The sequence below is a fragment of the Podarcis muralis genome, chromosome 4 (genome assembly GCF_964188315.1).
Source record: "Podarcis muralis chromosome 4, rPodMur119.hap1.1, whole genome shotgun sequence".
NCBI lineage: Eukaryota > Metazoa > Chordata > Lepidosauria > Squamata > Lacertidae > Podarcis > Podarcis muralis.
In genome coordinates this window covers 7,363,140-7,383,772 of record NC_135658.1, presented here as the reverse complement: position 1 = coordinate 7,383,772, position 20,633 = coordinate 7,363,140, and the positions used below count along the sequence as shown (strand labels likewise).

General features: G+C 45.4%; 1 protein-coding gene and 1 long non-coding RNA gene across 2 annotated transcripts in view; one reads left to right on the top strand and one right to left on the bottom strand.

Annotated features, from left to right (window-relative positions):
• The window catches only part of LOC114595521 (maestro heat-like repeat-containing protein family member 7), a 53,872-nt gene that overhangs the window by 28,442 nt on the left and 4,797 nt on the right, over positions 1-20,633 (bottom strand). Inside the window, exons 5-12 of the mRNA XM_077926865.1 lie at positions 19,136-19,280; positions 17,371-17,466; positions 16,272-16,376; positions 14,149-14,284; positions 5,318-5,433; positions 3,141-3,293; positions 2,188-2,348; positions 849-978 (exon numbers count right to left, since the gene is read on the bottom strand). Of these exons, the coding sequence (XP_077782991.1) occupies positions 849-978; positions 2,188-2,348; positions 3,141-3,293; positions 5,318-5,433; positions 14,149-14,284; positions 16,272-16,376; positions 17,371-17,466; positions 19,136-19,280 (1,042 nt within the window). The remainder of the gene's footprint in view (positions 1-848; positions 979-2,187; positions 2,349-3,140; positions 3,294-5,317; positions 5,434-14,148; positions 14,285-16,271; positions 16,377-17,370; positions 17,467-19,135; positions 19,281-20,633) is intronic.
• On the top strand, positions 6,742-10,645 carry LOC144327447 (uncharacterized). Its single transcript, XR_013392491.1, has 2 exons — positions 6,742-7,479; positions 9,315-10,645. It is a non-coding gene; the product is annotated as an uncharacterized LOC144327447 (long non-coding RNA).

Sequence of the window (20,633 nt, the reverse complement as noted above, 5' to 3'; positions counted from 1 at the left end):
CACCGCCTCCCTTTCTTCAATTCAGCAGTATTGATTTATTTTGATTTAGAAACTGCTTTAGAAAACTGATTTAGAAAAATCTCTCCAATCGGATTGCAAATAAAACGGGAGACGAAACGCGACTAAAACCCACAGTCCAATGAAAAACAATATGTAAGATCATCATTGAGCAAACACACACAAACATTTAAACAAATGCTTATTATGTTGACAGGCAGCTTCATAGAACTGTAGAGTTGCAAGCGACCCGCAGGGGTCATCTAGTCCAACCCCTTGAAATGCCCAAATTGTCACTAAACATAAAATAAGCTTCAGAAATGAACACTCGCAGCTAAACAAAATATATACAGAACCACTGTCATTAAAAGCAAATACAAAACTAATAAATATTTTAAAACAGATATAAGTAATAAAATTATATGCCTCGACTGGCTTGCTGGAAAAAATAAATCCTTTTCAGCAGGCAATCTAAAGCAATCTAGTGCCTAATATTCATAGTGTAACTGAGGGCAGTCCTCTTGTTAAGAAATGGGGAACTGGGAACTTTTACCAATCTGCTGAAATCACCCAGAGATCTGCCAATTAGATCCCAATCTTCATTCTGCCCAGGCCAGCTCAGACGGTGGCAAGACGAGAACGGGGCCTTTTTGGTATTGGCTCCCTGCTTATGGAACGCTCTCCCCAGGGAGGCTCGCCTGGCACCGTCATTATATAGCGTTAGGTGCCAGGGAAAAACCTTTCTTGTTAACCAGGCCTTTGGCTTTTAACTATCGATGGCCTTTTAGAGCGGGTGGGATGTTCAGAGAGACCCATAGCTCTGTTATCTCCAAAGATATGGCAAGACTCACGGCAATAGAGGCAGCGGAGGTCTGCAGCTCAGTGCTGTGGTGGTCCTGTAGCCTGGCCAGCAAATTCTCCATTAGCTGCTCCTCCACGACTTCCTCAGTAGAGAGGGACTGCCACAACTCGGACGAATTGCTGCAAAGGGCCAAAAGAGGATGGAGCAACATCAACAGCGGAGGGCCTCTGAAACGTGTCTCATCGTCCCACTCTGCTCTGCCTTGGTCGGACCCCCAACCTGGAGTCCTGTGTCCAGTTCTGGGCACCACAATTTAAGAAGGATGCTGAGAAGCTGGAAGGTGGGTGACCAAGGTGATCAGGGGTCTGGAAATGAAGCCTGATGAGGAACGGTTGAAGGAGTTGGGTATGTTTAGCCTGGAAAAGAGGAGACTGAGAGGAGATAGGAGAGCCATATTCAACTTCCTACAGGGGTGTCACACACAAGAGGGAGTGTTAAAGTTTGTGGGTCGTAAATCCTTTGACCCACAGTGTCTGCTGCAATGGCACTGCAATAAATCTGATTTATTGGCACTCTGACAAACTTCAACGGCACCCACAGGTTTCCACTCGTGCGCTGCCTCTCTTCTCAGTTGTCGGATAGTAGCAGAGTTCACACGCAGCGTATAATGGCTTTGTCTGTGTCTGCGTGGTGTCTTCAATAACTCAGCTCGACACCAGTGCTTCTAATCTATCACTCTTTATTTAGGTAAAGGTAAAGGGACCCCTGACCGTTAGGTCCTGTCTCGGACGACTCTGGGGTTGCAGCACTCATCTCGCTTTATTGGCCGAGGGAGCCGGCGTACAGCTTCCGGGTCATGTGGCCAGCATGAATAAGCCTCTTCTGGCGAACCAGAGCAGTGCACGGAAACGCCGTTTACCTTCCTGCCAGAGTGGTACCTATTTATCTACTTGCACTTTGACACGCTTTCGAACTGCTAGGTTGGCAGGAGCAGGGACCGAGCAACGGGAGCTCACCCCATCACGGGGATTCGAACCGCCAACCTTCTGAATGGCAAGTCCTAGGCTCTGTGGCTTAACCCACAGCGCCACCCGCATCCCATTTGCATAGATAGTTGCTCACATCCAATACATCCAATCTGAAACCAAATCGTACCTGAAAATGCCCCTGAGGATTGAACCCAAGACCTTCGTCAAAGTAGGTGCCTGGACTGAGCTATGGATGCACCTGATGAACATAGGAAATTGCCTTATACTAAGTCTGACCACCGATCCATCTAGCTGAGTACCATCCATGCTAAAAACCAGGGGCACCAGTTTTTCCCATGTGGACGGAGACTTGCTGCCTAGGGTTCGGTTCTCAAGGGAGAAAAGCGAGGAACTTGTTACCTGTCTGGTGGGAAGGAATGCTCCAGGAGGCTGGAGATGACCGTGTCCAAGTGCTCGGTCCTGCCTGCCAGCAAGCCCACCAGCTTCATCACGAGCCTCCTTGCGCTGGGCTGGTGGATCAGGTCCAGGCGGCTGCAGATCCCGTCCACAATGTCCGAGACCTGGAAGGGGAAAGGGGTTGGGAGGCAGGAGGGCAGGAAGGAAGAGGAAGGAGGAGGGGGAGATGGGGAAGGAGGAAGAAGGAGGAGGAGATGGAGGAGAAGGAGAGGGGGAAGGAGGAGGAAGGAGGAGGAGATGGGGAAGGAGGAAGGAGGAAGAAGAATGAGATGGAGATAGGGGAGGAAGAAGAAGGAGGAGATGGAGAAGAAGGAGAGGGGGGAGGAGGGGGAAGGAGAAAAAAGGAAGAGATGGAGGAGAAGGAGAGGGGGAAGGAGGAGGAAGGAGGAGGAGCAGAGGGGGAAGGAGGAAGAAGAATGAGATGGAGATAGGGAAGGAGGAAGAAGGAGGAGGAGATGGATGAGAAGGAGAGGGGGGAGGGGGGAGGAGGAGGAGGGGGAAATGAAGAAGAGGAGGAGGAGGAGGAAGGAAAAGGAGGAGGAGGAGAAAACCTTCAGCCAGAGTCTTGAGTGATGGGTAGGTTTCTGTAGGTTGTAGTCACCTAGTGGAGAGGCTATTGTGAAGTTCAGAAAAGCTCAGCCCCGCTGCAAGAAGGACTCAGGGGTACAGTGGGGGGGGGGCAGACACATTTTTTAAGGGGGCATTGTGCACTTGGCAAAGCGACGTAGGGCTGGCGTTGCTCCTGCGGTGGCAGTGGGGATTGGGCTGGTGCGGTGAGCTCCGTTCACCCTCCACGCCCCGGGCACCAGCAAGCATTGCTACGCCACTGCAAGTTCTCCCCACCTGCCAAATCAGCATCCTCAGGATGCCCACCTGCTGCCTCAGACCTGCCCCACCTTCTCTATCTCGGCGCCGCAGTGCCTCGCCATGCTGGCAAGGAGCCCCTCTGTGGTGGCGCAGCAATGGGTGGTGCACTGCACCGTCAAGCCGTCCAAAGCGGTCAGGATGAAGTCGGTCTTCTCTCTCGGGCTGAAGTAGACGCCAAAGACCTGGAGCACAAGGGGAGGAAGGGAGGAATGCTGTTGGCGTGTGGTTGGCTGGGGCGGGTTGTGCAGAGATGCCCCCGCTTTTTTCATTTTCTTAAAATAAATTCTATTAAGGTTTGTAGAGAAAAAAATTGAAGCTTAATATCTTTCCCCTTATTTTAAACCAAACCAAGACTTTTATCTAGATACCGTAAGGGCACTAAAAGGGCGGGGGGGAGAGAGAACTAGAGAAAGAAAAAGACAGAAATTTTAAAAGAATAGGAAAGAGTTTAAAAGAAGAAAATAGAAAAATAAGACTCAGAAAATAAAGAATTTCTGATTCTTCATCTGTCCGCTATGTAAAAACAATATTCACTTCCAACAAAGCTAGCTGTTTTCTATAAACAAATACTAAAAATATCCTCAAATCCAGATATTGCTATTTCTTTTTCACGCAAAAAGTCTGTGAGAGGACTTCTCTCCGATTAAACATGTCAATTTTGCCATCTCAGCTAAGAGGTGAGCCTTTTCCCCCCATCCAGGATGGCCAGAACAGTGGGAAACTTATGTAAAAAGGTGAAAAGCTTCTGGGAGATGATATATAATGAGATGAAAAAAATGTTGAAATATACATTTCTAAAGAAACCAGAAGCATTCCTATTGGGCATCGTAGGGAGTGATATAAATAGAAAGGAATGCAAGCTCTTTTTATATGCAACAACGGCAGCAAGAACATTATTGGCCCAAAAATGGAAGCAAGAAGAATTACCGACGAAAGAAGAATGGAGGACGAAATTAATGGACTATGCAGAACTGGATAAACTAACAGGAAGGATTTGAAATCGGCGGGACCAGGAATTCACAGAAGACTGTAGTAAATTTACAGATTATTTGAAAAGTATTTGTGAAGATCAGACGACGTTTGTAGGTTTGCAAGAAGTTTTGTGAGGAGTATCATTGGAATTATTGCAAAAATGGATAAGGGGGAGAATGATTCGCTAAGATATTTAAAGGTAATATAAATTTAAGAAATGCATAAGAAGTGGTTAAAATGGTGGATCATCAGAGGTGCTGATGGAAGTCCAAAAAACTGTATAAGTGACAAAGTTTTGTGGTACGATTTATAATTTATATGTTAAAATTAATTAAAATTATTATATATATAAAAAAGAAAGGTGGGAAACTTAATATCCCAACCTGAAAGTAACCAAGGGGATTCATCGAGCCACAGATATTGTAGTGAGCAATATCCAAGCATAAATTTGTCCACCCCCCAGTTGTGTCCTTCTATTTACCTTGGGCTCCATGATCACTGCAGATGGTGACAGCAGCCACGAAATTGAAAGACGCCTGCTTCTTGGGAGAAGGGCAATGACAGGCCTAGACAGCATCTTGAGAAGTAGAGACATCACCTTGCCAACAAAGGTCCGTATAGTTAAAGCCATGGTTTTCCCAGTAGTGATGTATAGAAGTGAGAGCTGGACCATAAAGAAGGCTGATCGCCGAAGAATGGATGCTTTTGAATTCTGGTGCTGGAGAAGACTCTTGAGAGTCCCATGGACTGCAAGAAGATCAAACGCATCCATTCTTAAGGAAATCAGCCCTGAGTGCTCACTGGAAGGACAGATCGTGAAGCTGAGGCTCCAGTACTTTGGCCACCTCATGAGAAGAGAAGACTCCCTGGAGAAGACACTGATGCTGGGAAAGATGGAGGGCACAAGGAGAAGGGGGCGACAGAGGATGAGATGGTTGGATAGTGTTTTCGAGGTTACCAGCATGAGTTTGACCAAACTGCGGGAGGTAGTGGAGGACAGAGGTGCCTGGCGTGCTCTGGTCCATGGGGTCACGAAGAGTCGGACACGACTAAACGACTAAACAACAACAATACCCAATTTATCAGCTGCCTGGAGGGTTTCACTGTTTGTGTTTGGTTGTTGGTAAAAAATAAAAATTTTAATACTAAAAATAAAAAAACTATACGATGGAGTTCTGCTCTGGATCAATAGGAGTAGACTAAACGACTAAACAACAACAACAACAACATTTACCTCTGCAACTCTGGAGGGGTTTTTGAGAAATACGGCCGGATTCCAAGATTCCAAGAACTCCTTATGCTTGCGCTTGATGGCTTCCGTGTGGACGTTCTTCTCATCCAGCCTCGCAACTGACACACCCCGGAAATTTTAAAAAACAAGAACACACATGTCAGTTTTAGGGCAGTGCGGTGTAGCGGTTAGAGCGCTGGGCGAGGGTGCAAATCCTTGCTCAGCCATGAAGCTCGCTGGGTGAGAGTCGCTGCCTTCTCAACCTAACCTACCTCACAAGGCTGTTGTGAGGAGCAAAAGGGGAGGAATAAAATCACGAGGAAAGAAATGTAAGAAATATGAAATAATAATAATAATAATAATAATAATAATAATAATAATAATAATAATTTTGTATTTATAACCCGCCCTTCCCGGTTCAAAAACTGGGCTCAGGGCGGCTAAGAACAAATTTAAAACACTTCATTGTAAAAGCAGCATAAAAGACAGTATAAAAACATGAATAACAATAAAATTCAAAATTCAGAAATCAGTTTAGGGGAAATAAGCATTAGATAATCCCCAGGGCTAGCTGGCTGAATTGGTCCTACTTGGGCCAGCGAGGAGCCCAGGGGAGAATTAGCTGTGGGGTCTCAGAGCGGGTGGTCTTCATAAAAGGGGAAGGGGAGGGAAGAGAAGGGAAATAAAAGATCAGGCTGAATTCAAATTAAAGGCCAGGCGGAATAGCTCCGTCTTACAGGCCCAACGGAAGGAGGTTAAATCCTGCAGGGCCCTGGTCTCATGGTGTGGCATCTGAATATAGACTGCATTTTTAATCAAGGTCTATATTGACTTATATTTTGATCAGGTTCATAAAGTCTAAAATGGGCTTAAATTCACAAATGTTTCATGCCAGGCAGACCAGCTGCTTAAGAAAACACTGGCAATGTTTTCCTCCTAGACAAGGGGGCCCCTTGATTTATAGCAGAAAACAATTCTCAAAGTCGTAAAAGCTGGAATTACAGGCTGAAGACCAAGGTTACACAGACCCTACATAATTAAGAGTGGGTAAACAGTAAAATGATACCATGGGCCTCTCTTAAACTTGAGCCACAGGACAAAAGGCCAAGGGCACACGGAAAACAAGCAACTGGCTGGAGAAGGAGGGGAGTGTAAACAGGGGAATAGACTTTTTTCTTCACTTTTATTTTGAGGCTGTAAACTGTTCCTTCCTTTTACTTTGAGGAGATTTATCCTTCTAAAAAGCTATATATGTTATGTATGAAATATGCTGGCTTAAATGTAATTATGCAAAGGATCTAGAAAGAAAGAAATGCTAAATTCTTATTTCATAGAGTCATATTGCTGTGGGACCAGGGGGGCAAAACGAGCCCGGCTCCCCTGCAAGACAGAAAGACGCCAGCGGGCCCATATGAGGGCCATATGACAGATGGTTGTCGGGCCTTTGTTTAAAGACCTCCAAAAGGAGATATTTCATTGATGATGCATGAGAATATGAACCCAAGGTCTCTGACATCTGTTCAAGATAAAAATTTAAGATTAACCATTTGTTTTAGAAGGCAATAGGGCGAAGAGGGCAAGAGGTGAGCTGGTAATTAATATTCCTTGTTGAGACACATGTAAGATATATTATTACTTATTTGTCATTTATATATAGCTCTTTGTCTCCCTTAAAAGGCAATAGGAAATGGGTGTATCTTTTAGGATTGGTTATACCAATCAGCCAATAGGAATTTCAACCAGGCTGATGGGACAGATGCAGCCCAAGGAGGAGCAAAGGGGGCTGGATTAAGGGAATATAAATGCTGGCCATAATGGCAGGAGGCCAGGCCAGAGCTTGGTAACCATATACCACTGTGCCTCTCATTTATTTGTCTGACAAATAAATTATTATTTTAATTTCTCTGTTGCTGCGTTGAATATTTCATTCCAGCTAAGCGTTAACCACAAGCAGGGTGCTACATTTTATGGTGCCTGCGACTCGGATCAGTGGTCTGCTGGAACGCAGCCCCTTCGCCTTACTGGACGGGGTACAAGACAGAGGACCACACTGCCTACCCAGCGCGCAATGGAAAAAATTTTTCCAGGGGAACGCAGCAGTCTCGTCTGTCTGATACCCTGCCCACCGACGGCGACGGACCGGGGGGAAACGGAACCAGCTAAGGGTAAGTGCACTAAAGGGTTTTGGCCCTCCAATTAATTGGGAGGAAGAGAAGTCCTGATCAAACTTCTGCGTCTCAGTAAAGGGGAACTGAGTACGCTAGGTGGCTGGGTACATCAGATGGTGATCTGGTGTAGGGCAAAAGGGAAGATTGGGAGGTAGAGTGTGGTTGAAGTATCTAGCGCATTGCATGTGTGAGAAAGTACAATGTGTAACTGACCTAAGTGTGGAGTGAGTACTACTTCGTTTCCCAGTAAGGTGTGTGTGTGAGTGACTGAGTGGATACTTCACAGGGCCATACAATGGGAGTTGGGGGTTCAAAGGGGGGAAATACACCTCTTGAATGTATGTTAAATAATTTTAAGAAAGCCTTCTCAGGGGCATATGGAGTCAAAATGACGCCAGAGCGCTTGAGAACTAGAATGGCCAAAACAAAATACTGAATGGCCATCTCAGGGAACCTTTGATATAAATTTAGTAAGCAAACTTTGGTCTAAAATCACCAAAGAAACTGGAGGGTGCCCAGAACAATTTTCATATATAGATTCCTGGCTGAGCACATTAAATAAAAATCCTCCATGGATAAGGGAATGCAAAGTCCAACGATGCAAATTATTGGCTGTAAAAGCCGAAGCTAGGAAAGGAATCTTGCCAAATAAACTCAAACCCATTTTTGAGGGACCAGAGGAAGAGGTGTTTCCACCTCCACTCTATGCTCCACATCGAAGGGAGCCTAATTCAAACCCTCCACCAGTTGTAACCCCAAGGCAAGAAAGTGGAACGAATAATGGGGGTAGAGACACAGAACTTGATTCCTTGATAGATTATGATAAATATCTTCAGGAGGCATTGGAGTCCTATAATGAAGCCCAAGCAGAAGTGGTTATTCCACCTGTGAGTCCCAGTAGAACTCCATCTACAGTCTCTTTTAGTGGAACAACTGATTGCCTACCCCAAACCCCTGTACATCCAAGTCCTAGAGAATTATTACAGAAGTTACAGGGAGACCTTAATCGGTCAGCAAGCAATACAGCCAGGCGTATTAAGCTGCTAAAAGAACGCCTTGGGACAAATACCATCCCCTATGATTTGAGGCCCCTAGAGCAAAGTGAAGAAAAAGGTCACGTAGTAGCCCCTCTTAGAAGAGTATTTGATGCACTTGAGGAGCCTGTGCTGGTTAATGGGCAACCTGGACCACGGCCACCTCGAACTTCGACCCTGCAATGTATTCCATTCACAACTACAGTCTGATGAATTGGAAAACGCCCCATCTTTCGCAGAAAAACCTCAGGCTATGATGGACTTGGTGACCTCAATAGTAAATACTCATAGTCCTACTTGGACAGATTGTCGCCAGCTTCTGAATACTCTGTTCACCACTGAGGAAAGGAGAGACGTAATTGAAAAGGCACAGATATATTTGCGTGAGCAGGCCAGAGTGGGAAATATTTATAATATTGACCGTCATCTCCAGGACAATTTTCCCTTGGAAGATCCTAATTGGGATCCAAACAATGCAATTCACCTGGCCAGGCTTACCACCTACCGCCAGACGCTTGTGCAAGGTATCTGCAGGGCATGCCAGAAGCCCACTAATATGTCTAAAGTTTCAGGAGGGTAGATGTGTTACCCATAACACTGTTTCGTGTTCGGTGTGCACCCACAAAAAGACTTAAGTTGTCACCTTTTGAGCTCCTGTATGGGAGGCCGCCCTCCTTTGTTCAGGATATTCCAACTGACCTCAAACAAATAGGAGACCATGAGACACAGGGACAAGTGCAATCTCTCTCCCGTGTTTTTGTCTCTCTCCCGTGTTTGTTTGTTTTTTTATCTTAACAGGTGGGCCCTCAAGCACACGCCGTGCAGCATTGCTGAGCAGATTCATCAGCTCCAGGCTGGCATAGCATATGGGTGAAAGAGTGGAAACGTGATCCACTTGCACCTAAGTGGCGTGGACCTTACACCGTCTTGCTCTCTACTCCAACAGCGGTGAAGGTAGTTGAGGTGACCCCCTGGATTCATCACTCCCGTTTGAAGAAGTCCGAAGGCAGTTGGACGTGCAAAGGTGACCCCTCTAATCCTTTAAAACTAACTCTCTCCAAAAACCCCTGTATCTAGCCCTACGGGGAACGGGCTAGGTCACGGGCAACATTAGACGACCGGCCTGCTGCAGCCACAATCTGGAAGCTGGCTGACCTGCGCACGCCTGAAGCTTGAGGAGCATCTGAACCAGCGATTGTGAAAGGGAAGATTCTCTTATACAATTGATTGACTGCCCCCTTGTGGAACAATTATCAGAGATATTACACATTGGGGATCCTTGGGATATATGTTTTGGTCTTGGTGGTTCCCCATTTCTGTCACTGGGGGAATTATATTGGGACTAATAGTTTTATGCTATCACAATAAGGTAATCTTTTGTGGAAGGAATGCATATGCTAGACATCAACATGATTTTATTATTAATCCTGATCCCTTGGGAAGGGGAAGGGTCCTTGAATCTGACCAAATTTGCTAAATATGGATTCAGCCATGACCACAATATGTGGGTAGGTTTAGCTGAAATGGTAGCCAATGTTGCAAATAGGACCAATTGCCTTGTTTGCTCTCTTGGGCCAGATGATTCAGAGGGAGGTATGCCCTTATTACCGATACCATTAGATGCCATTGGTATGGTAAGCGAAATGCCACACCAAACAGAAGTACAGAATTTCCCCGGATGGAACTCAACTAAACCATTACGAGTTATACCTGTACAAGGGGAATTCTGTGTACATAAATCATCAGATGCAGCTGATTCTACCATGATAGGCTCTTCTCATTGTCACTATACTTGGGATTATATTAAGAATAGTCATACCTGGGCACACGGTACTACCTATCGAACTCGGAATACCTTGCCCTGTGCACCTCCTTTTATTCATGCATGGAAAGTGGTATGGAACATAACTGTGACAGAAAAAGGCAATCTAACATACTGCACTGTGAACTCTCTGCCTCTTTTGATATTTTCGCCTTCTGTACTCCACGTACCAAAAACCTCAGACCCGATGGTTGTGGTGGATATGTGGAGAATGGGCATACAAGAAACTCCCTTCCAAATGGAGTGGGACTTGTTTCCTGGGATGGGTATTACCGGATTATGCCCACTAGTTCAGCTAAGCGAACACGAAGAAACGCTGATATTTCTCATATAGCAGGAGGAAGTACCCAAAGTTGGAGCGGTACTGATGATTGGCCACCAGAGCGCATTATAGCTTATTATGATCCTGCCTCCTGGAATCCTGGTGAGCTCATACAAGGGGCACGGGATCCTATTTATAATCTAAACAGAATAATTCAATTACAAGCAGTAGAGGAACTTGTAACCAATGCAACGGCCCAGAGTTTGAGACTTATTGCACAACAGTTGGATGAAAGTAGAGCCCCATTTTGCAGCTGAAAATGGGAATGGATTATGTACTTGCCAAGCAGGGAGGTCTATGTGGAGTCTTGAACTTGACAGGGAATGCCTGTTGCTTTAACATTTCTGATAATGGTGAGGCAATCCGTGTGTTGGCCACAAGGAAGGATGGGATATGGGATGGCTCACCAATTGGTTACCTAATGTCACAGGACTCAAAGGGATACTATTGTCTTGCTTGTTTTTCTTGACAGTAGTGGTAATGGTTTTATGTATGATGCCATGTATCATTTCATGTTTTAGAAGTACAATTAGCAAGATGGTTTCAAATGAAACTTTACCTCATATCATGGCCCTATACAGAGCCTTACCTCAGGAATGTGGCATAAGATCAAGCTATCAAGGACCTTGGTGTGAAGCAAGGTCCTTGAGCTTGAAAGGGGGGAATGTGGCATCTGAATATAGACTGCATTTTTAATCAAGGTCTATATTGACTTATATTTTGATCAGGTTCATAAAGTCTAAAATGGGCTTAAATTCACAAATGTTTCATGCCAGGCAGACCAGCTGCTTAAGAAAACACTGGCAATGTTTTCCTCCTAGACAAGGGGGCCCCTTGATTTATAGCAGAAAACAATTCTCAAAGTCGTAAAAGCTGGAATTACAGGCTGAAGACCAAGGTTACACAGACCCTACATAATTAAGAGTGGGTAAACAGTAAAATGATACCATGGGCCTCTCTTAAACTTGAGCCACAGGACAAAAGGCCAAGGGCACACGGAAAACAAGCAACTGGCTGGAGAAGGAGGGGAGTGTAAACAGGGGAATAGACTTTTTTCTTCACTTTTATTTTGAGGCTGTAAACTGTTCCTTCCTTTTACTTTGAGGAGATTTATCCTTCTAAAAAGCTATATATGTTATGTATGAAATATGCTGGCTTAAATGTAATTATGCAAAGGATCTAGAAAGAAAGAAATGCTAAATTCTTATTTCATAGAGTCATATTGCTGTGGGACCAGGGGGGCAAAACGAGCCCGGCTCCCCTGCAAGACAGAAAGACGCCAGCGGGCCCATATGAGGGCCATATGACAGATGGTTGTCGGGCCTTTGTTTAAAGACCTCCAAAAGGAGATATTTCATTGATGATGCATGAGAATATGAACCCAAGGTCTCTGACATCTGTTCAAGATAAAAATTTAAGATTAACCATTTGTTTTAGAAGGCAATAGGGCGAAGAGGGCAAGAGGTGAGCTGGTAATTAATATTCCTTGTTGAGACACATGTAAGATATATTATTACTTATTTGTCATTTATATATAGCTCTTTGTCTCCCTTAAAAGGCAATAGGAAATGGGTGTATCTTTTAGGATTGGTTATACCAATCAGCCAATAGGAATTTCAACCAGGCTGATGGGACAGATGCAGCCCAAGGAGGAGCAAAGGGGGCTGGATTAAGGGAATATAAGTGCTGGCCATAATGGCAGGAGGCCAGGCCAGAGCTTGGTAACCATATACCACTGTGCCTCTCATTTATTTGTCTGACAAATAAATTATTATTTTAATTTCTCTGTTGCTGCGTTGAATATTTCATTCCAGCTAAGCGTTAACCACAAGCAGGGTGCTACAATGGGACAGAACATTCCACCAGGTTGGAGCCATCACTGAGAAGGCCCTGGCGCTGGTGTAGGATAGTCTGGCTTCCTTAGGGCCCGGGACCTCTAAACTATGGTTATTCATGGACCTTAAGGTCCTCTGCGGAACAGACCATCTCCCGTAAGGAGATGAATATTTCTATACACAATGGGGACCTACCTATTGGGCATATTAATTAGGTGCACAAAGTTACTAGGAAGCTATACTAATCTCGCATTTATTTATTTTGAAGACTTACAAGCCATTTGATCAGAAAAGCTTCCCAGGTAAAAATTCACACTCCAGTTAAAAACAAGTAATACGTGAGACCACCGTGATTAAAAACCAATGTACATATCATAATGAGAAATGAATAATTAGAAACATTCTTGTTTAGGCAAACCTACCCAGATGCTTCAAAAACCGGTGTGAATTTTAAGCTGCCTTTAGTATTTTTAACTTTTTGTGTGTTTTAAGGTATTGCGATTTTTCTTGCTTTTAAAAAATATTTTTGCAATAAGCTTGATTTTTAAAAAATCAAGCGGTATATAAATCTCATTGAATGGAATCTGTAAGTAAAGATAGCAATGAAACAAAAAACTACACAGCTTTCCAAAGACATCTTGTATCAGGAAGTTTTTAATGCCTGATGTTTTGCTGTGTTTTTGTGTAATCTGTTGGAAGCCGCCCAGAGTGGCTGCTTGCAGATGGGTGGGGAATAATAATAATAATAATAATAATAATAATAATAATAATAATAATGGTGACAACAACAACAACAACAGATGGTGATGGTGATGGTGATAATAATAATTATTGTTGTGATTTTATGTTGCTAACCACCCTGAGATCTACAGATGAAGAGCAGTAAATAATAATAATAATAATAGATGGTGATGGTAACAATAATAATAATTGTTGTTGTTGTTACCGCCATCACCATCTATTATTATTATTATTATTACCATCTATTATTATTATTATTATTATTATTATTATTATTATTATTATTACCATCTATTATTATTATTATTATTATTATTATTATTATTATTATTTACTGCCCTTCATCTGTAGGCTGCATCTTAATGTTTTAATGTTGTATTTTAATCTTGTTTTTAAATTGTATTTTAATCAACCTGTTTTTATTACTGGTTGTTAGCTGCCCTGAGCCTGGTCTTGGCTGGGGAGGGCAGGGTATAAATAAAATTTATTACTATTATTACTATTATTATTATTATAATTATTATTATTATTATTATCATCATCATCATCTCAGGGTGGTTCGCAACATAAAATCACAATATAAAAAACACAATAAAAATAAGAACAAAAACAAACCAATAATCCCCCCTCTCGCCGGTGTCTGATATCCTTCTTAGTGGTTCTGAGCTGGCCACCCTATGGCCATTGGTTCACCCTGCCTCATGGGTGAGCCGGCCCTGGGATGAAAGGGAAAAGGAAGGCGGATGTGTTGCATGCAATGATTGGCAGCCGTTCTCCAAAGATTTCAGGCAGGAGATGGCAGGGACTGAACCTGGGACCTTCTGCTTGCGAGGCAGAGGCTCTACAGCTGAGCTATGGCCCCCCCTCGCACTCTGCACATGCTCAAGGATGGCTTTGCCGCCCGTTTCTTACTTTTCTGGCCAAGCACGATCGCCAGGAGGAGGTGGACGCTCTTGGCTGCCTTGGAGCTGATGGACTTGACGGCGTCTCCGCAGCAGATCCCCAGCACCGCGACGAGGTGGCCCAGCCGGGAGAATTTGGACAGCGTCTGGCAGAGGAAAGGGGGCACAGTAGTGTTTAAAAAAATAATAAAAAATTATTGGAAATTTTATTTACAACATAACATAAACCCCCCACCCACTCCAATACAGAAATCCACCCTCATTAAATGTGAACATAACATACATTAATCTAGCCAGTTCAAGATACTCTAACAGTTTGTCTTGCCATTTCTTTTTTGTTGGCATAGTTTCTTTTTTCCAGTTTTTAGCAGTTCCTTTATCCTGTATCTGGCCTCCTTATTTACTTCTTATAAGCTGTTTCCTTTATGAATAATTATTGAGATTTTTCTAATTATAACTTAAATATCCACAGAGTCTCCTGCAGACATTAATCGAAACAAGTCCAGGTATGTATTTTAGGGCACTGTTTTGTGAAGTATTCTCTGCATTTTCCTCATGCTTTTTGAAACGCTTGTCTAGTGTGATCTCCAATTGCCTCTGTTAATCTAGCCAGTTCAAGATACTCTTAACAGTTTATCTTGCCATTCCCTTTTTCGTTGGCACAGTTCCTTTTTTCCAGTTTTTGGCAGTTAGGATCCTTGCCGCTCCTGTGGCATAGAGGAATATTTTCTGATCTTCTCTTGCTATACCTGTGTCCGTTATCCCTAGTAGAAAAGCTTCTGTATTTTTCATAAAGTTATACTTAAACATTTTTTTAAGCTCGTCATATACTATGTTCCAGAAGCTTTTGATTTTTTCCACAGGTCCACCAAACACGTATAAGTGTCCGTTCTGTTTTACCACACCTACGGCAAAGATTTGTTTTTGTCTTATACATTTTAGCTATTTTGGTAGGTGTTAAGTACCATGTGGGACGCGGGTGGCGCTGTGGTCTAAACCACAGAGCCAAGGACTTGGCAATCAGAAGGTCGGCGGTTCGAATCCTTGCAACGAGGTGAGCTCCCGTTGCTCGGTCCCTGCTCCTGCCAACCTAGCAGTTTGAAAGCACGTCAAGTGCAAGTAGATAAATAGGTACCGCTCCGGCGGGAAGGTAAACGGCGTTTCCATCCGCTGCTCTGGTTTGCCAGAAGCGGCTTAGTCATGCTGGCCACATGACCCAGAAGCTGTACGCCGGCTCCCTCGGCCAATAAAGCGAGATGAGCGCCACAACCCCAGAGTTGGCCACGACTGGACCTAATGGTCAGGAGTCCCTTTACCTTTAAGAACCATATATAAAACATCTTGATTAGATTTTCCCTCAATACTTCACAGGCTGCAAATTTCCAGTTCTTTCTCCATAGTTCTTCCCATGCTGTTAAAGGGGGCGCAGCGGTGCTGGGCATGAGGAAGGAGTCTCAGGGAGCCCCATGAGTTCAAGAAAGAGCGACCCAAATAATCAAGGGGATGGAGAGGCTGTCTTATGAGGAAAGCTTGCAGCATTTGGAACTTTAGAGCAGGCATCCCCAAACTCGGCCCTCCAGCTGTTTTGGGACTACAACTCATAGCTGTCAACCGTCCCTTATTTGGAGGGACAGTCCCTTATCCCAGCGCCATGTCCCACTGCTGTCCCTTATTGATAGATGTCCCTTAGATGTCCCTTAAATGATGTCCCTTAAATTTCAAAGGAAGCAGCTCCTCTCCCTCCCTCCCTGCCGGCCAGGGAGGAGGGAGGCTCCAACTGTGTTGCTTGGCTGTCCGGCTCGCCCCCCTCCAGCCTCCTCTCACCAGCCTCGGCCCCCGGGAACCCCTCCCTGCCGGGATTGGTGGGAGCCTTGGGCCCTTCTGCCACCATCCTCCTCGTGGCCGCCGAACTGAGCGTCTCTGCCTGGGGCTTCCCCTCTGCCCGTCACCGCCGCTCCCGCTCCCGCTAGGCCGTTCTGCGGCTGTGCCGCTGAAGGACCCGAATGAGATGGGCAGCCTGGCATGGTCTATGAATTGCTGAGGAGCCTTGAGAGGAGAGCGAGGGCAACCATAGAGAAAGCAGTTCAGAGAGAGGAGGAGGAAGAGGAGGAGGTTATTTCACTGTCTACTCACATCCAGCTGTAATTTGCTGGCCACAAAGTTGAGCAGCGACGCACTGGTCCAGATAGCCCTCTCTCGCAGGTCGGTCTCTGAGGACTGTAGCCAAGGAGCCATCAGCTGTTGGGGAGGGGAAATGCAACAGAGAGAGAAAAAATCTACAGTCATCCAGTCTATTCACTTGTCTTCCCAAAGTACCAGAAAGTGCAGAGGACTCTGGGGTCAGTGTCCATGAGAAATACGTACCATACATTTTGAATGTGGTCCCATAAAAATTATCTAGGTGGAGCAGACATTGCATACATAAAATATATAGAGGTTGAGCAGGAACTCCCACTTGGCCAGCAACCAAACCCATGGGCAGTAAGATGGAATCCTGACAATCTGAAGATACTGTCCATGGAGGCGCAGGTCAATTATGTCTCCAGGGCAGCTGTCTCTCAGCTCCATCTGGTATGCAGGCTGAGACCCTCCCTGCCCGCGGACTGTCTCACCAGAGTGGTGCATGCTCTAGTTATCTCTCGCTTTGACTACTGCAATGCGCTCTACGTGGGGCTACCTTTGAAGGTGACCCGGAAACTGCAACTAATCCAGAATGCAGCAGCTAGACTGGGGACTGGGAGCGGCCACCGAGACCATATAACACTGAGCCTGAAAGACCTACCTTGGCTCCCAGTACGTTTCCAAGCACAATTCAAAGTGTTGGTGCTGACCTTGAAAGCCCTAAACGGCCTTGGCCCAGTATACCCAAAAAAGCATCTCCACCCCCATCATTCTGCCCGGACACTGAGGTCCAGCTCCGAGGGCCTTCTGGCGGTTTCCTCCCTGTGAGAAGTGAGGTTACAGGGAACCAGGCAGAGGGCCTTCTCGGTGGTGGCGCCCGCCCTGTGGAATGCCCTCCCACCAGATGTCATAGAAATAAACAACTACCAGATTTTTAGAAGACATCTGAAGGCAGCCCTGTTTAGGGAAGTTTTTAATGTTTGATGTTTTTAGCCTGTGGGGGCCTCCCAGAGTGGCTGGGGAAACTCATCCAGATGGGTGGGGTATAAATAAAAAATTATTATTATTATTATTATTATTATTATTATTATTATTACTCCTTTCCTCTTACCTGCAAGATCCTCTCCAACTCCGAAGGAATTGGGTTTTCCACCATTAGCTGCTGGAGCATCTCACTGAAGGTCTGGTATGTTCTGATGAAGAGGTTCTGGAGGAGCGGGGAGGAATGTTGAAGGAGACCAGTTCACTAAGGGCCCAGGAAAGGATGACCTTGGAAACTAGGAGAGCTGAATGCCCTGCCTAGATTACTGCTCAGGACCACAAGGGTCATCTAGTTCAACCCCGTCCCTGCAATTCAGGAATCTTTTGCCCAATGTGTGGCTTGAACCCATGACCGATGAAATTAAGAGTTTCGTGCCCTACTGGCTGAGCTGGAAGTGTAGATTAGTTCCTTGTCAGGATCCAAGCCACAAACTTCCCACTGGAGCAGTGTGGGAACAGAGATGATACATAGATAGATCTGTAACATTACAATTCGTGGACATTCGATGAAGCCGAACATTGGAAGATTCAGGAAAGACAAAAGCAAGCATTTCTTCATGCAGCACACATAATGCCAGAATAGCTCGGCTGGTTACCAACACAGTGCTGAGAACGCCAAGGTTGCAGGTTCGATCTCCGTATGGGACAGCTGCATATTCCTGCATTGCAGCGGGTTGGACTAAATGACCCTCGGGTCCCTTCCAACTCTACAATTCTATGATTCTATGATGGAATATTAGGCTGGCTGGGCTGGTGAGCTCCAGGATCTGGGGGGATTCCCATACATGAAACCCCTTCTTTATATCACGGCTGCATAAAAAGTCTACTAAACTGGGGTGGCTAAGCAGTTTGTTGGACTGCAACTCCCATCATCCCTAGCCAGCACGTCCAGTGGTCAAGGTTGATGGGAACTGGAGTCCAGCAATATCTGAAGTGCCACAGGTTAACTGTCAAATTGCATTTCTTGGTACAGATAGTATTGATATGATGTGCAGATATCTTTCCTATTCTACTTAATTCAAGAGGGTTCTGGAAGCTTCTCTGTGTGAAAGAAACAAGCATGTATCATGTATCATGATGTTTGGGTTATTCCTTCCGAGAAGCTGAGTACAGTGGGCTTAAACTGGTTCTGTTATCGCTTTCTGACAAACTCATGTTGGCTATAAAAGTAAGGCCAGAAGGAGACTGGGTTTCACTTTCTCTTTCTATCTCCCTTTCTGGTGTGGTGTTCTGTACACAGTATGCTTAGTGTTAAGGTTTAGTCTTGTTGTAAGTTCCTCTGCGGGACGCGGGTGGCACTGTGGGTTAAACCACAGAGCCTAGGACTTGCCGATCAGAAGGTCGGCGGTTCGAATCCCCGCGACGGGGTGAGCTCCCGTTGCTCGGTCCCTGCTCCTGCCAACCTAGCAGTTCGAAAGCACGTCAAAGTGCAAGTAGATAAATAGGTACCACTCTGGCGGGAAGGCAAACGGTGTATCCGTGCGCTGCTCTGGTTCGCCAGAAGCGGCTTAGTCATGCTGGCCACATGACCCAGAAGCTGTACGCTGGCTCCCTCGGCCAATAAAGTGAGATGAGTGCCGCAACCCCAGAGTCGGCCACGACTGGACCTAATGGTCAGGGTCCCTTTACCTTAAGTTACTCTGCAGTTCTATGATTTTATGATAGTTGAACTATGTGACTCGCTGTCATAGGCTACAGGAGGGAAGAAGGCTCTTGTGCTTGCAGGATCCCCATTGAAGCATCTGGTTGGCCGCTGAGGTGACAGGATGCTGGGCCATTGGCCTGATCCAGCAGCCTTGCCTTATGTTCTAAGCCAGAGAGGAAGACAAAACTACCTTTGCGTACTGGGCATTGGCAGAATTGGCTGTTCCTTCCTCTTGTCCCGCCTTCAGGGGTGACAGGGCAAAGACACTCTTGAAAAAGGTGCGGAGCAATATCCCCTTCTTGTAGGACCCCATCGTTTTTGTGACGTTCGCCTTGCTGGTGGAAGAAACGGGAGTCAGAAAATAGCATTTTGCCAGCTGGGGATGATGCAAGATGGAGTCTGAAAATTCTGGTGGGCGTCTGGCTGGGGAATGACTCGCTCGTGTTACTTTTAAGATTTCAACCCAGTCTTTTGACCGTTGATCTCACAGATTGACCCTTTCGTTTTTCTTCAAATTTTAGGACAATAATGCAGAAAGACCTACATTGGCTCCCAGTACGTTTCTGAGCACAATTCAAAGTGTTGGTGCTGACCTTTAAAGCCCTAAATGGCCTCAAAGGCCCAGTAGACCCGAAAGAGCATCTCCACCCCCATCGTTCTGCCCGGACACTGAGGTCCAGCTCCGAGGGCCTTCTGGCAGTTTCCTCCCTGCAAGAAGTGAGTTTGCAGGGAAGCAGGCAGAGGGCCTTCTCGGTAGTGGCACCCGCCCTGTGGAACGCCCTCCCATCAGATGTCAAGGAAATAAACAACTATCTGACTTTTAGAAGACATCAGAAGACAGCCCTGTTTAGGGAAGTTTTTAATGTGTGATGTTTTATTGTGTTTTTAGTGTTCTGTTGGGAGCCGCCCAGTGTGGCTGGGGAAACCCAGCCAGATGGGCGGGGTATAAATAATAAAGTATTATTATTATTATAGAAACAATAAAGGATTGCAACTGATTAGTTAGTTAGTTAGCAGACATTGTTGCTGGACTTTTTTTCCAGCCAGAAGTCACCAGAAGTCAATTCTGGCACCTCTCAGGTGGGCGCCATTGCCATTATAAGACAACAAGGGAAATGTTCGTGGTGAGTTCTGGCATCCCTTTTTTCCTAGAAAAAGTAACTGCAGAGTCCTGAGCAACAGGGTAACACAGAAGGGCGTTAAAAGATCTCATCTACCATTAAAAGCCCAAGAGAGCAGGACGGGCAGTGCCTGGTGCCCAAAGGATGGTAGAGATATATAGCTGTCAACGTTTCCCTTTTTTTAAGGGAAATTCCCTTATTCCGAATAGGATTCCTTGCAAGAAAAGGGAAAAGTTGACAGCTATGCAGAGAGGTGACCAAGCAAACCTCAGTGGAGAGTATTCCATCATTTGGGTGCCACCAAGAAGAAGGCCCTCTTCTCCAGCAGCTTCCTGCTAGATCTCAGAAGGCAGGGGAATTAGAAGACAGGTCTCTGAAGAACATATTTACTGAGGGATAGGTTCGAGTGGAAGAAAATGACCCTTTAGATAGTGCTGGGCCTAGCCTTCACCAATGTGGCAGCCTACAAATGTTTTGGACTACAATTCCCATGATCCCTGGCCATTGGCTATGATTGCTGGGGCTGATAGGAGTTGGAGGCCCAATGATATCTGGAGGGCACCATGT